Raw genomic sequence first — 14,042 nt, forward strand, 5'->3', positions numbered from 1 at the left:
CTATCCAGAACAGAAGAATTGAAATAAGAAATGATTAAAATTTGAAGTCAATCGGAAAACGTTTTTTTTTTCTTTATATCTTTAGTTTTTGGCACAGTTTGTTCTATTCAGTAATATATATTAAACATTTAAAATGCCTAGAGTGCGAAGAAGAAATAATTTTAGCCAATTAAGCGAATCTGATAGAGTCTGCCTCATCTACCAAACTTTTCAACAACTGATCAAATATTTCGACAACTCCCTACACGAAAAATGTTTTAAAAATCAAAATGATGCACCATATGTGCAAATATGGTTGCCTCATTTGGTTCTTATTTCGATTAATAAAGTTTTGTTTTAATTGAAATTTGTCTATTTTATTATTAAGAGGGTATTCTAGTGTAGAGACATGAATTTTAGATGATTTTTAAGGTGTCGTAAAAAAAGGCAATCAATATTTTTACTATCCATTTTTTTATAAATTATTTATTAATTTTCCAAAAGTACAGAAAAAAATTAAAACAAAAAAAATTTTAAAAATTTTAAATATTAGCAGCTGATGAAGTGGGGGGTCTCAAAAAAGTGGCACATCACCATACACACGATTCCAACCCTCCTAGCAATCTGAAATGAAAAAAAAAAGATTATTAATTTAGAATGATGTGGCAATTGCATGAACTAGGGACAAGTTAAAAATTTGACAAAATGGCGACTGTTTGAAGAAAAAGCCATTTTTTTACCTTTTTTTTTCATTTTCACGAATTTTTTAAAAATAGTAAAAATTTAAATTTGGGGATGGGGCTAGTTCATACTCGAGAGAGGTCTATGAAGAAGATTCTCTGAAAATTTCAAGTGAATCGGTTCAGTAGAACTCGAGAAATCGTGGGTACCGTAATGAAATAGAGTGTTTTGAGAAAAACGCATTTAAAGTTTCACGTAAAGTTTTTCGCTGTCAAAGTCATGAAATGATATGCTATACTTACATTTATTCAATCTGCCATTCCTGCTTCATACATCAGACCTTCTTCGACTTCGAAAAAACTATTTTCGGCGCTTCTCTCTTCCAATCTAGCAGTTCTGGCCTCCTTTGAAGCGTTGGATGTTCGTATTTCGGAGCCGTCAATCCTGGCGTTGTCTTGTTTCACAGCAAATGAATGAGCTTCCGAACCAATTTTCATTCCCATAAGCGTCATCATTTTTAAAATAGGAATGAAACCTGCAAACAGCAATAAATGTTGCTATCTCAATTATCTGAACTCCGGAATGAGTATGTTTTTGTGCAAAAGTCCAAAACAACGAGTTTAGAGACTCATTATTATTTTGAGTTTCTGAACCTAAACATCGAGTTAATAATTCCTCTAATTATAAACTCTCTGAAAATCCCTTAATGTCTTTTGTTCTATTATACCCGGCCGGACCCATTTGGATGCCGGGCTAATAAAATGCCTATATCTATATGTATATTCTTGAATAGTTAAACTTTGAAAATATGGAAGAAAAAAAATTCGATTTTTTTTAATTTCTACATTAGAATACCCCCTTAAGTTTGAAAAACGAAATAATAAAGTGTCTTGACATACATAAACTTTTACATATACATTAAGAAAAGCGTTTAACCCGTCTGAATTTAGAGAGAGACATCATGCATGACAGAGACAGTAGAAATCTGTCCCATAGTGGGAGACTTACTGTCTCTATTGCACATGATGTTTCTTTCAGGATTCAGATGGATTAAACTCTTTTTGTACTGTATACAAATCTGTACGTCTATTATAAAAAAATTCTCCCCAAATCCGCTTAATATAGGTAAAATTGTTGACCTCTTTAACGATTTCGTTGAACACTTCGTGTAGACTAGACGCAAACTCCATTCTTCCATCCAGTAAATATGAGACTCTAATCAGTGTTATTTATGTTCCTGAATCAAATGCAAACGTTGCAACAGACTTCTTGAACAAAAACCTGAGTCTTCGGAACCTAACTGGAGTGACACCAGCTCCTGTAACGTTTTCTAGCTGATTAACCAGTTGATAGTAGCTAGTTGATGATACAGTAGGGTCTCTACTGACTCTTAATGGCAAATATCAGTCTTCATTCGCGGTCTTCTACTACTTTCTATGAGGTAGAGATGATCCCAGATTCCACGATTCCAATGGCTCTATCTCAAATTTCGACGAAGATCTGTATACAATCAAATTCAATAAAAGTGGATGAACTTTTGTACAGTATGTTTATGTAAAAGAAACAATAAATTTATTATGAACTATCGTTATATATTAATTAATAGTCAATCATTAAAATTCCGCTCCAAATATTCCAAGTTAAAATTAACATTTACAGATAAATTATTAATACAGCACCAGTATTCTAATTAAACATTGACGCATTGCGATTATAAGCAGACCGTCGTTATATTCTTGGTTTTTCCGTTTCCCTCGCAATTTTATCAGGAATTCCCCCAAGTAACAAAATAACGGATACATTCCACTTATTTGACACTAATAGAAACAAAGCACGCCAAGTGAAAGACAATTTATCAACAGGCAATTAGAAGGGACCATGTACATTCCGCAGTTTAAATTTTTTTCCGACATGAATCTTGGTTTCTGATGGAACTGCTATCGGTAAACTTAATCGCGGTGCATAATATTTTGCCTTTACAACTTAATTTATGCAAATTGCGTTTTTGACAGCCGGACTTCGTGACGCAAGTTGACCTATTACTGTATTATATTATTAAATCGCGTGTTTTGCGGGTATTTATTTATTTCGAGACACATACGACGCTTTCCAAAATTTGATATGTCTGCTTTGTTTTATTACCCGACGAAGTAAACACTTTATGCTTTATTACAATATTGTTACATTGGGATTGGTGATTAAATGTAATGCAAAGAAAACATACAGATTTATCACTTGTTTCAAGGATGATACTAATAACATTAAAAAAATGTAGACAATATAATGTAAATCAATGGTTTAACCAATCCTATCCAATGGAAAAGGGTTTTTTTGTAAAGGCGTCAATTTTTACACGATCCCCAACATAACATTAAGAGAATCCTGTTCAAACAAAAGTCAATTATTACAGATCCAGGTGGTAAATTTGACCAAAAGTTTACTTTTGCACTTCATATTTCTGCAAAGACATCTTAAAGTTGCAAATTATATATTTTTTATCGAAACTACAAATGTTTCCACTATAAAAACTTCTGTCAGATCTCATTTGTTGAAGTTGTCCAGCATCTCTGTTTATTTTTTTCGCAAAGGAGGGCGTGTATCCACCAAGAAGTTATGACCATTCTCTTCTTTTGTTGTCCAGATATGAGTTACCAAGTTTGTCAGCTACATTATTTTGAAATTTTTATTGAATTTGATCAATAATCTTTTATATAATTTGATCACAACTGCTGGTACATTTTTTTTTTTTTTTTTTTTGTTTTCTGTTACCCCAATTCAAAGTTCATATTTCGAGCGCCTCTTATACTAACGTCTATGTTATTTAATAAATTGTCTAGTTTATATGATACGAATTATTTAGTTTATATGAAAAAATTAAGCTCACGGAGGAGTATTTTGCAAACCTCCTGGAAAATTAATTTTTTAATTTTCGGACAGGATCAAAAAGTTGAAAAATCGCTGGAATAAGTGTATCGATCTGAAAGGACGCCCTGAAAGACTATACTATATTGGATAATAAAATCAAATACTATCAAAATCAAATATATTTTTAATGTAATTATTTTTTATTAAGCATGTAAAACTATTTGTTTTACGTAAATTGGTGTCAGTAAATTTCTGTATATTATTGTATCATATTATTAGGTTCTTTACCTATTATTATATGTTTAAAAAATAATAAAAAAAATGAAAATTAAAAATTATACAATATTAAAAGTAAAATTAGTATTTTAAAATCTGTAATATTTGTAAATACTGCTACGTGATATTAATTTGAAAATATCAAAATAGTTCATTCTGGTGTTTTTCAATAATATTATAAAAAGCAACAACAAAAATACATAATCTCAGTACAAAACCCTTTTAAAATTATGGCGAATGCACCAGTTAATATTTTTTAGTTAAATAATTAATATACAAATATTTTTTAATTAATTAACTTAGTTTTCACATTTACAAGCTTTTTAATTTATAATATGATTTTAATGAATTGGAAATGACATTGCAGTTATGATACAAGAGAAACAATAAAAAGCTATTGCACGTCACACTAATTGTTTATATTACCCAGAAGAATTCTATTATAACATGTTTTATAGTTAAAAATTATAGCTGTGCTACATACGTCGATTTATATTCAATTTTAATACCAATTTATGAACATGTACAAAACAGAATTGCTCAATGTATTGTCCAATTTTTAATTAGCCAATAAATAGCTGGAAGAATAAATTCTATATTTCCTAATATCTTTTAATATTATCAACTTATAGACATGGTTTTAATTACTAACATATACTGGTTATATATAGTAAAAGATCCTAACCTAATAATAAGCAGGAGTAATGCCCAATTCTGCAAATAAATTATGCAATAAACTGGAGGAATACAACATTACTAAAATCATTGGTTACAATTTTTTTTCCATTCATCATAATAACGTTATATTTAACACTGTAACAAATTATTTTTTATGAAAATTTCAGTGTTCATTTTGTAGGATAACAAATAGAGAAATTATTAAAAAACATAAAAGTAAACCCAATATTCATTAAAACAAAAGTATAACTAAAAGTATTTTCATCTTAAATGTACATTACATACAAAACATTATATTACTTTAATTATTCTACAAATTATCAATATTTTAATAAAATATTACAATTCTTAATTTTTTATTTGTAACTATAAGTAATATTATGATTATTTATATATAACTAATGGTATAATATAAAACTAACAAACTATTCCGATATAATATTAAATTTTAGGGAGATAAATGCTCAGTCTAATGGGGGTGGTTTCGTTATCACTTATCGTAACAATTTATACCTCGATTAACATGTAATTGTGAATTAAGTTCTACGACCACGCTATCAGGTGCTACTGCCTCTGGTGGGAACGCCTTTCACCCAATGTATTACAAAAGACATGAGTTATTTATACATTTTTACTTCCCTTAATTTTACCTAATTAATGCAAGATTTAATCACGGGGTGTTTCACTCACTGAGCTGGATAACTCTTTCACCATTATACCTGGCCATTTCGAAATGGAAATGAAAATAAAAACTTGGAAAAAAACACGATTTAATAAAATTATCACATGCGTCACAATCTATTTTCATCCATATTAATCAAATCGAGTGTACAAGACAAGGCGGTTGGACACTATATCTTTGTTTCAACACGTTCGCATCAAAAAGCTTGAGCTAAACTGTCAGCGTGAAAAATAGTCTTCCTTTATTTGTCCTGCAATCCCTGACAGGAAAACATGCTGTCTCACAGCCAGCTCCAATATTATATATTTATTTGTACAAACGTATACAAGCAAGAGTCATTATTAATTCACATGGGGTAGTGTGCACCATGGAATTACATGTTCATCCTTAACTTTCTTAATTATGAAAATATAGATGTTTTAAAGAGTTATTGATTTATGTATTTGTGTAATTCCTATTTTATCAATTGTTTATGACGACTTTATTAACTCAGGATTTTAGACATCATATAAGAGATTAGTTTGTTGTAAAAGTTTTTGCAAATAAGCCTTTATCATTATTTTATTAAAAATAAAATTTTTGTTGTCTTGTTTATTTTATTGAAAATCTAAATTATTTAACAAACATCAAACTAGAAAAGAAAATATTATTATGTCCACTCCCAGGCAAATAAAAATTCGATTCTTTCCAATCAAACGAAGTGTTTGTGTTTAATTTTTTTTCTATTGGTCGTCTGAAAACTGGCACCCCCATCATAAAAACAACAACAAAGGCTTCGACAGTGATATTGATTGGCCGGATAAGATAATAAACCAGTGAATTAATTGATTAATTTCAATTTGGCTGGTGTTGCAGTGACGTTAATAAATTAGTTGAAGACAATACAAGGCAGCGAAATAGAAAACCCCGGCCGACTACAATGTACACAGTCGGATCGAGGGGTGGCCAACAGAAAAGTACGTGCTGGTCGCCGCCGTCGGTACACGCAATAAGATATAAGTGACAGGTGACTGGTCGCGTGCTGCCCTAATGGTGGCTACACGAGGACAAAAGGGAGGACGAAGTATCGCACGTTCTGTGTGCATCGATGGTCTGGCCGTTTTCTTTTTAAATATTAACCCTTTTACACTTACTGTCCATCAACAATTCATGCGATCAATCAGTCCAAAAAGTCAGCCGTTCTATCGGTCGGAAACAGATACTGAATTTTTAAACTGCTGCTTCCCGGTGAAACTTGTATGCGACCAGGCTGGGGGTTTAAATTATACACAATGGAAGCGTTAAAAAATCGTTGGGTATATTAATGGATAAAAATTTCCTATACATTAGGAACAGGACTTATTCAGTGATGTGTTTCTGTTACGCGTGTTTGGTATATTTTAAACCGCAGCATCCAAGTAAATTTTAGAAAATTGACCTACAAATATATTATAAATGAATTGACAATAAAAAACGTAATTACAAACAATTTATTAAAATAAAATTAAAAAATACTGTAGTCAAAGAAGAAAGTTACATTCTGTCCAAATTCAATTTGGCATATTGACGCCAATGAAATAATAAATATGACCAGAGCATAGAAGTTTACACTAAATTTAACATGGCAAACTCAATGTTTTATGGTTTAATGGTTTGTACAATAAGATTAGTTATTTTAACATTAGTTACATGTTGAAATGCGGTTTCTGCCTTGGCTCGGGTCCAAAATCTGAATAAGGACGATTTCGATCAATTTATTGGGAATATATTATTGAATTATAAATCAGTAAATAGAGTCCCTGATATATTTATTCATCGAAACAATTATCAACTTTTTAATTTCAATGTTAAAAAAATATTATTATGTACACAATACCCTTTCGGTTAAATTGTTTAAATTATTTATTAAATAATTAACATTATTTTGTTGCATCATTAAATACAAAAATAAACAATATTGAAAATATTATTTTATTATTAGTGTTTCATGTATTTAAGATGTCAAATATTGAGGATAAGATATACATGTTAACATTATAAATGAACATGTGTACATATATTTTTAACTGTAGTAGTTCTCCCAAGAAGAATTGAATGACCTCATACTGGACAATGATTTATGAAAGCAAGCATCTAAACTTCAGTTTTTAGGTTAATATAAAATGACTGTTTTAAGTCAGGTATTAACGCAATTTTTAGAAGACAAAGGGAACGGACAAATAAAAATATTCCATCAGGATGTGAAGATGATGGAAAAAAGGTATCAAGACAAATATAATAAGGATATGGTAAACGACAAATACCCACTTTGGATCAATTTATTGAGAATAATTTTTTGTGAGATATAAAGCAGTAAATAGAGTATCTGATATTTTTATTCATCGAAACAATTGTTTATCAACTTTTTAATTTTAAAGTTAATATAAATAATATATTTATATTATGTACCCAAAAATGTTAACCCTTTTGATTATACTATTAAAATAATGTGTTTACTAAGTCATTTACTGAAACAAACAACAAAAAAATTGAAAATGTTATTATTTGGAAAATGTACAACAATTTCCTGATTTTAAGTTGTCAAAAGTAAGGTATAAGATTTACATGTTAACAGTGGAAGTGAATATATTTATATTCCACTCTCTAGTAGTTCTCTAGTAATTATTTTTTATTAAGCTTGTAAAACTATTTGTTTTATGTAAATTGGTGTCAATAAATTTCTGTATATTATTGTTTCATATTAGTGGGTTCTCTACCTATTATTGTAAGCTTAAAAAATAATAAAATATATAAATTAAAATTTATACAATATTAAAATCTGTAATATTTGTAAATACTGCTACGTGATATTAATTTGAAAATATCAAAATAGTTCATTCTGGTGTTTTTCAATAATATTATAAAAAACAACAACAAAAATACATAATCTCAGTACAAAACCCTTTTAAAATTATGGTGAATGCACAATTTAATATTTTTTTAGTTAAATAATTAATATACAAATATTTTTTAATTAAATAATTTAGTTTTCAAATTTACAAGCTTTCTAATTTATAATATGATTATAATTAATTGAAAATGGCATTATAGTTATGATACAAGAGAAACAATAAAAAGCTATAGCACGTCACACCAATTGTTGTTTATATTACCCAGCAGAATTCTATTATAACATGTTTTATAGTCAAAAATTATAGCTGTGCTACATACGTCGATTTATATTCAATTTTAATACCAATTTATGAATACGTACAAAACAGAACTGCTCAATATATTGTCCAGTTTTTAATTAGACAATAAATAGCTGGAAGAGTAAACTCCATATTTCCCCAATTTTCTAATAACTTTTAATATTATCAACCTGTAGACATGGTTTTAATTACTAACGTATACTGGTTACATATACTAAAAGATCCTAATTTAATAATAAGGAGGAATAAAACATTACTAGAATCATTGGTTAGAATATTTTTTTCCATTCATCATATATTTAAGACTGTAACAAATTATTTGTTATGAAAATTTCGGTGTGAACTCATTTTGTAGGTAATAAATGGAGAAATTATTAAAAAAAAAAACATAATAAAAATAAACCCAATATATATAACTGAAACAAACAACAAAGTTGAAAATGTTATTATTTGAAAAATATAAGATAATTATTAGAATTTCCTAATTTTAAGCTGTCAAAAGTAGGGTATAAGATATACATATCAACAGTGGAAGTAAACATAAGTAAATATGTTCCTCTCTCTAGTAGTTCTCCCAAGAGAACTGAATGCCCTTATACTGGACATTAGTATATGAAAGCAAGCTTCCAAACTTTAGCATCCAAGACAGTATAAAAGAACTGTCTTAAGCCAGGTATTAATGCAATTTATAGAAGACCAAGGGAATGGACAAAGGATAATATTCCACCAAAATGTGAAGGTGATGTAATAAAAGATGTCAAGGCTTTACTAACAACCCGCTTTCGATTAATTTATTGTCAATCAAACATTGTACTTTCAAAATAAAAAATTATTATTATGTACCCAAAAAAGTTAACCTTTTTGATTATATTGTTAAAATTATATTTTTATTAAATAATTAACTCAAACATTTCTAAAGAGTAAATAAAGTATTATATATTACTTTGTTACATTATTAAATACATAAACAAACTTGAAAATGGTACTATTTGGAAATATACAACTGAATTTCAAATATTAATGGTCTCACAATCAGTCTTTAAATAAACATTGATTTCAGACATTTATTTATGGTGAATGTAACAATTACTGCTGTGCAATTAAATTAAATGATTAATGTTTGTTAATGCGTTGAACAAATACTGCTGCAATACTCACGAATCCTATTATTCGTGTAAATATGAAAACCTCGCGAATAAATTACGATTTAATTCGAAAGAGGTCTTGAACCCCGTATTGAATGAATATGAAAAATGTAAATGAAGTTATAATCGGACAAAGCAACCAACTAAAGGAAATGAAAATGTCTCTCATTTATCAGCAGAATTAAAATTAAAGATTCGCGTCGGCGAAACGTATTATATCATCTCGGTTTTGCAGTGTCAGCGAAAGGCTCAATGCGGCAAACAACGACGCGGAGAAAATCGAATTACATCGAATCATTAATTTGCGATTCCGGTCATTTCGGAAGTTCTCGCCACTGACTAGTTAATCAGATACAGTTTAAATTCCAAATTATTCGTTCAAAATCATGTCACACCAACTGAAATATATCATTGTATATGTCAAAAATGACACTAAAACATTTTAGTTGTCAATATGTTTATTACTCGCACAGTTATGAACTACATTTACCCAGTTTAATAAGTTCTAACTGATTCAGGGGTGTAAAATGTTTTCCACTAGCCAACAAATTTAAGGTCTATGTAATAATTGTAAACGGTGGCAAATTTGGACAAGTCAAAGCATAATTCCCCTATTTTTCTATATTAATAAATTTTGTATCTATAAATAATACTAACTTGGAAAAAACTGCTAGAAATTTATTGTGCAATCATGATGTGAACATTTTCGTAATGCTATCTATTCTATAATATATTCCTTCTGTTTTCTAGCCTTCTGCTTCCTCTCCTTCAGCTTGATCATCTCCTTCGTTGCCTGCTGGCTTCTTGGCTGCAGCTGCTCTCTTCAGGGCTTCATATTGAAGTATCACGCAGCCAGCGCATCCAATAATAATAAACAGTACGCCCAGCGGGTGAATTACAATAGGAGTAGGAACTATGATCTTTTTGCACACCATAATTTGCCAAATATTCGGGACTTAATACATTGATAAAGTAATTGAGTATAATATTCTGTATAATAAATGTGTTGCCAATAGCGATTAACAAATTTGAAGTTTATTAAATAAACCATGACGTCTTGATTTTTTTAAATTACTTAATACTTGTTTTTGTTTAAATTCTCATAATTTCAATAATTATTTTTTTTTTTTCAAACAACACGCGTAAGTTATAAATTAAGAGTAATATTTTTTGATCTTAAACAACCCGGATAAAAATACAATAAACAAGTGATGTCGATGTGGAAACTTATTATTTCCTCTAATACACCATAAATCCTTTGTTACTGCCTTTCTTAACCGCAGTTTTGTTGCTCCATTGAGCGGAAACGTTAAGGAGTCCGTACCTCTTCTACTAATAGAGATAAACAAAGTTAGTAATGGAAGCAATACCAACCAAAGACCACTAATGATAATTACCATCACCATAAAACATTTGAATTGTTTTCGAACATAAATTCAAATTGTTGTATGTAAACTTGTCAAATTGTTCAAACTTGAATGAAATTTCATAGACATATTGTTTGGTATCTATTATTTATGATTTATAAATGAAATATTTCAAATAAATATAGAATAAAAAATAAAATTTATATAAAAACATAAAATGGTAAAATTTTTTACATGCTGGTTTTAAAAGTTTCCATAAAAATAAATATTTGTTGAGGGAAATGTTTGTTTATATTTTTCTATTCTACGTATCGGAAGTAAAATAGGTGCCTTAGGCAATACGAACTTAATCAAACTCTTATTTTATTCATGCATTTACTTCAACAACCGAACGAAACACACCACAAGAAATGTTTCGTATGTACCAAAATAAAAATAAAAATATCACGTATCATAAATAAACTAGAATTTCAATGACTTCTAATTTATATATAACTTAAACATAAATGGGAGAGTACCTGCAGTCAAGAGTAAACGAGCATTAATTTTTTGTTCTTGGACTTGGATATAATATAAAGTTTATTTTCAGTTTTACCCGTGGAAAAGGCTGAGCTTAATATTTATATTTACAACTATTATATTTTAGGAGAGATTCAATCCTAATCCGCAAAGTACTTTCTGGATTTGTAAAGCTATTAACCCGATCTCCATGCCAACTCCGTAGCTTCCGGTAATTGAGCGAATAATACCGCTTGCGTTATTATTTAATAATTTCGTCTGTTCCGGACGAACTAAATAAAAGCACAAGATTATATAATATTACTTTATCATATTTTATGACTACTTCTTGAAAGTCCTCCAAGTAAATATGGGAAGGGTAACATATTCTATTATAATATATCGTGAAAGCTATTTAAAAAATTTAATACGGATCTTTGGGTTAATCCTAACAATATGTTAGGTTACATCAAATCGTAACACTGAAGTGAGCATTGAATAGAAAATAGAATTTCTAATAACATATGAAATAAATTGTTCCGGGTAGGTATTTAAGATATTATAGATCCAGATTAACTTCCGTGACAAAAGAAGTTTCAGGATTTTGACAAATTCTATTGGGTTGTTTGGAAAGTAATTTCGTTTTTTCCCGACAGAAAATTTAATTGTATTTTTTTGCATCCAATTTCACACTTAAGTCGTATAATTTTTATATGCATTGAGAGCTCATGTGTGTGAAAAATTCCAATTAATTCTACGTAGTAGATTTTGGTTGGTGCCCTTTTAAATATGGAGAGCGATAAGCAGCATTTTCAACATATCTTACTGTTTTACTACAGAAAGGGTAAAAATGCTGTTCAAGCCAGAAAGAAATTGACCGATGTGCATGGAGAAGGTGTGTTGTCAGTACGCCAGTCCCAGAACTGGTTCGCTAAATTTCGATCCGGCAATTTTGATGTCGAAGATGCACCACGTTCGGGAAGGCCGGTTGATGCTGATGAAGACGCGATAAAGGCATTAGGTGATACGAACCGGCGAATAACAACACGTGAGATCGGATTGAGGTTAAATTTATCAAATTCAACAGTTTATGACCACTTGAAAGGCCTGGGATTATCCTCGAAGCTCGATGTATGGGTTCCCCATGTTCTCACAGAGAGAAATCTGTGTCGCCGCATTGACGTCTGTGATTCGCTTCTCAAACGTCACGAAAATGATCCGTTTTTGAAGCGCATCATCTGTGGGGACGAAAAATGGGTTGTATACAACAACGTCAAACGCAAGAGGTCATGGAGCAAAAAAGATGAACCGGCTCAAACCATTTCCAAAGCCGATATTCACCAAATAAAGGTGATGCTGTCTGTTTGGTGGGATTTTAAAGGAATCGTTTTTTTGAGCTTTTACCGGATAACACAACGATTAATTCGGAAGTCTACTGTCATCCGCTGGACAAACTGAATGATGCACTTCAACAGAAAAGGCCAGAATTAATCAACAGGAAAGATGGAGTGTTTCTCCAAGACAATGCGAGACCTCACACACGCCAAAAGCTTTTACAGCTTGAATGGGATACAATGCCACACCCACCATATTCTCTAGACCTGGCACAATCGGATTATTGTTTGTTCCAGTGACTCCAAAATTTTTTTGATGGTAAAACCTTCAATTCAAATGCGGGGGTCAAAAACCACCTCGATCAGTTTTTTGCCAGTAAAGATCAAAAATTTTATGAGAGTGGAATTATGCTACTACCAGAAAGATGGCAAAAGGTGTTGGACCAGAACGGCCAATATATAATTCATATATATAAGTATTATTTATTTATTATACGAAAACTGTCTTTTATTTCCACAAAAAAAAACGAAATTACTTTTCGAACAACCCAATAGGTTCTAAAAAAGTTTTCAATAAGAATAAAAATTTTACATTATTGCATTCAAAATTCAGTTATTCCGCCACCATATATTTGAAACACAGTATGGATATTTACATGTTACAAAGTTTACTTAATGTTTTCTCTAATCTGTTGCAAATATGAACAAATCTGCAAGATCGGTCCATTAATCACAATGATCATTATAAGCACAGGTTTTTTCTTTTTTTTTAATAAAAAATCAATTTGGTCTGAAAAAAATGGAGTATTTTGTTAATATTTATAAAAAATTAACACTAATTGGCTTCTATCTGCTCCTGTATGGTTTAAAGAAGTTCTTGTTTGCTTTTGATGTTTTTTGTTCGGATACGACGGTCTAATAGTTCCCAAAAATGCTCAATGGGATTTAGATCGGAGAACTGAGCCGACCTCCTTAATAATTTAAACGTGTGTTTGGGATCGCTGTCTTATTGAAATAACCAAAGAAGTGACATCTCTTCCTCGGCAAATGGAGACATGGTATTTTCCAATATGTCCCTATATTGAAAACGATCCATTTTACCAACCAAGGGTCTAACTTTGGATCTAGAAAAACATCCCCAAATCATAATGCTTCCGCCACCATATGTAACCGTAGGAATTTGGTATTTAAAATGGTATAGTTGCCCTACTGGCCACCTCACAGACGTTCTACCATCCAACCTAAACAAATTAAATTTACTGTTTTCTCTTCAAAGGACAGATGGAATTCTCCGTTTTTCTTTGATAGCAGCGGTTTTTTAACTGCAACTTGGGCAAGCTGCTACTAACATCTAGATTAATTGTGTC

The 14,042-nt window shown here is 30.2% G+C and overlaps 1 protein-coding gene across 1 annotated transcript; it reads left to right on the plus strand.

Moving 5' to 3' along the window:
• Positions 1-12,130: 12,130 nt before the first annotated feature.
• On the plus strand, positions 12,131-12,975 carry LOC109596568 (histone-lysine N-methyltransferase SETMAR-like). Its single transcript, XM_049963302.1, has 2 exons — positions 12,131-12,691; positions 12,739-12,975. Exons 1-2 carry the CDS (start codon positions 12,131-12,133, stop codon positions 12,973-12,975), a joined length of 798 nt encoding a protein of 265 aa, XP_049819259.1.
• Positions 12,976-14,042: the final 1,067 nt, after the last annotated feature.

Source organism: Aethina tumida, chromosome 2 (genome assembly GCF_024364675.1).
Source record: "Aethina tumida isolate Nest 87 chromosome 2, icAetTumi1.1, whole genome shotgun sequence".
In the NCBI taxonomy this organism is placed as follows: domain Eukaryota; kingdom Metazoa; phylum Arthropoda; class Insecta; order Coleoptera; family Nitidulidae; genus Aethina; species Aethina tumida.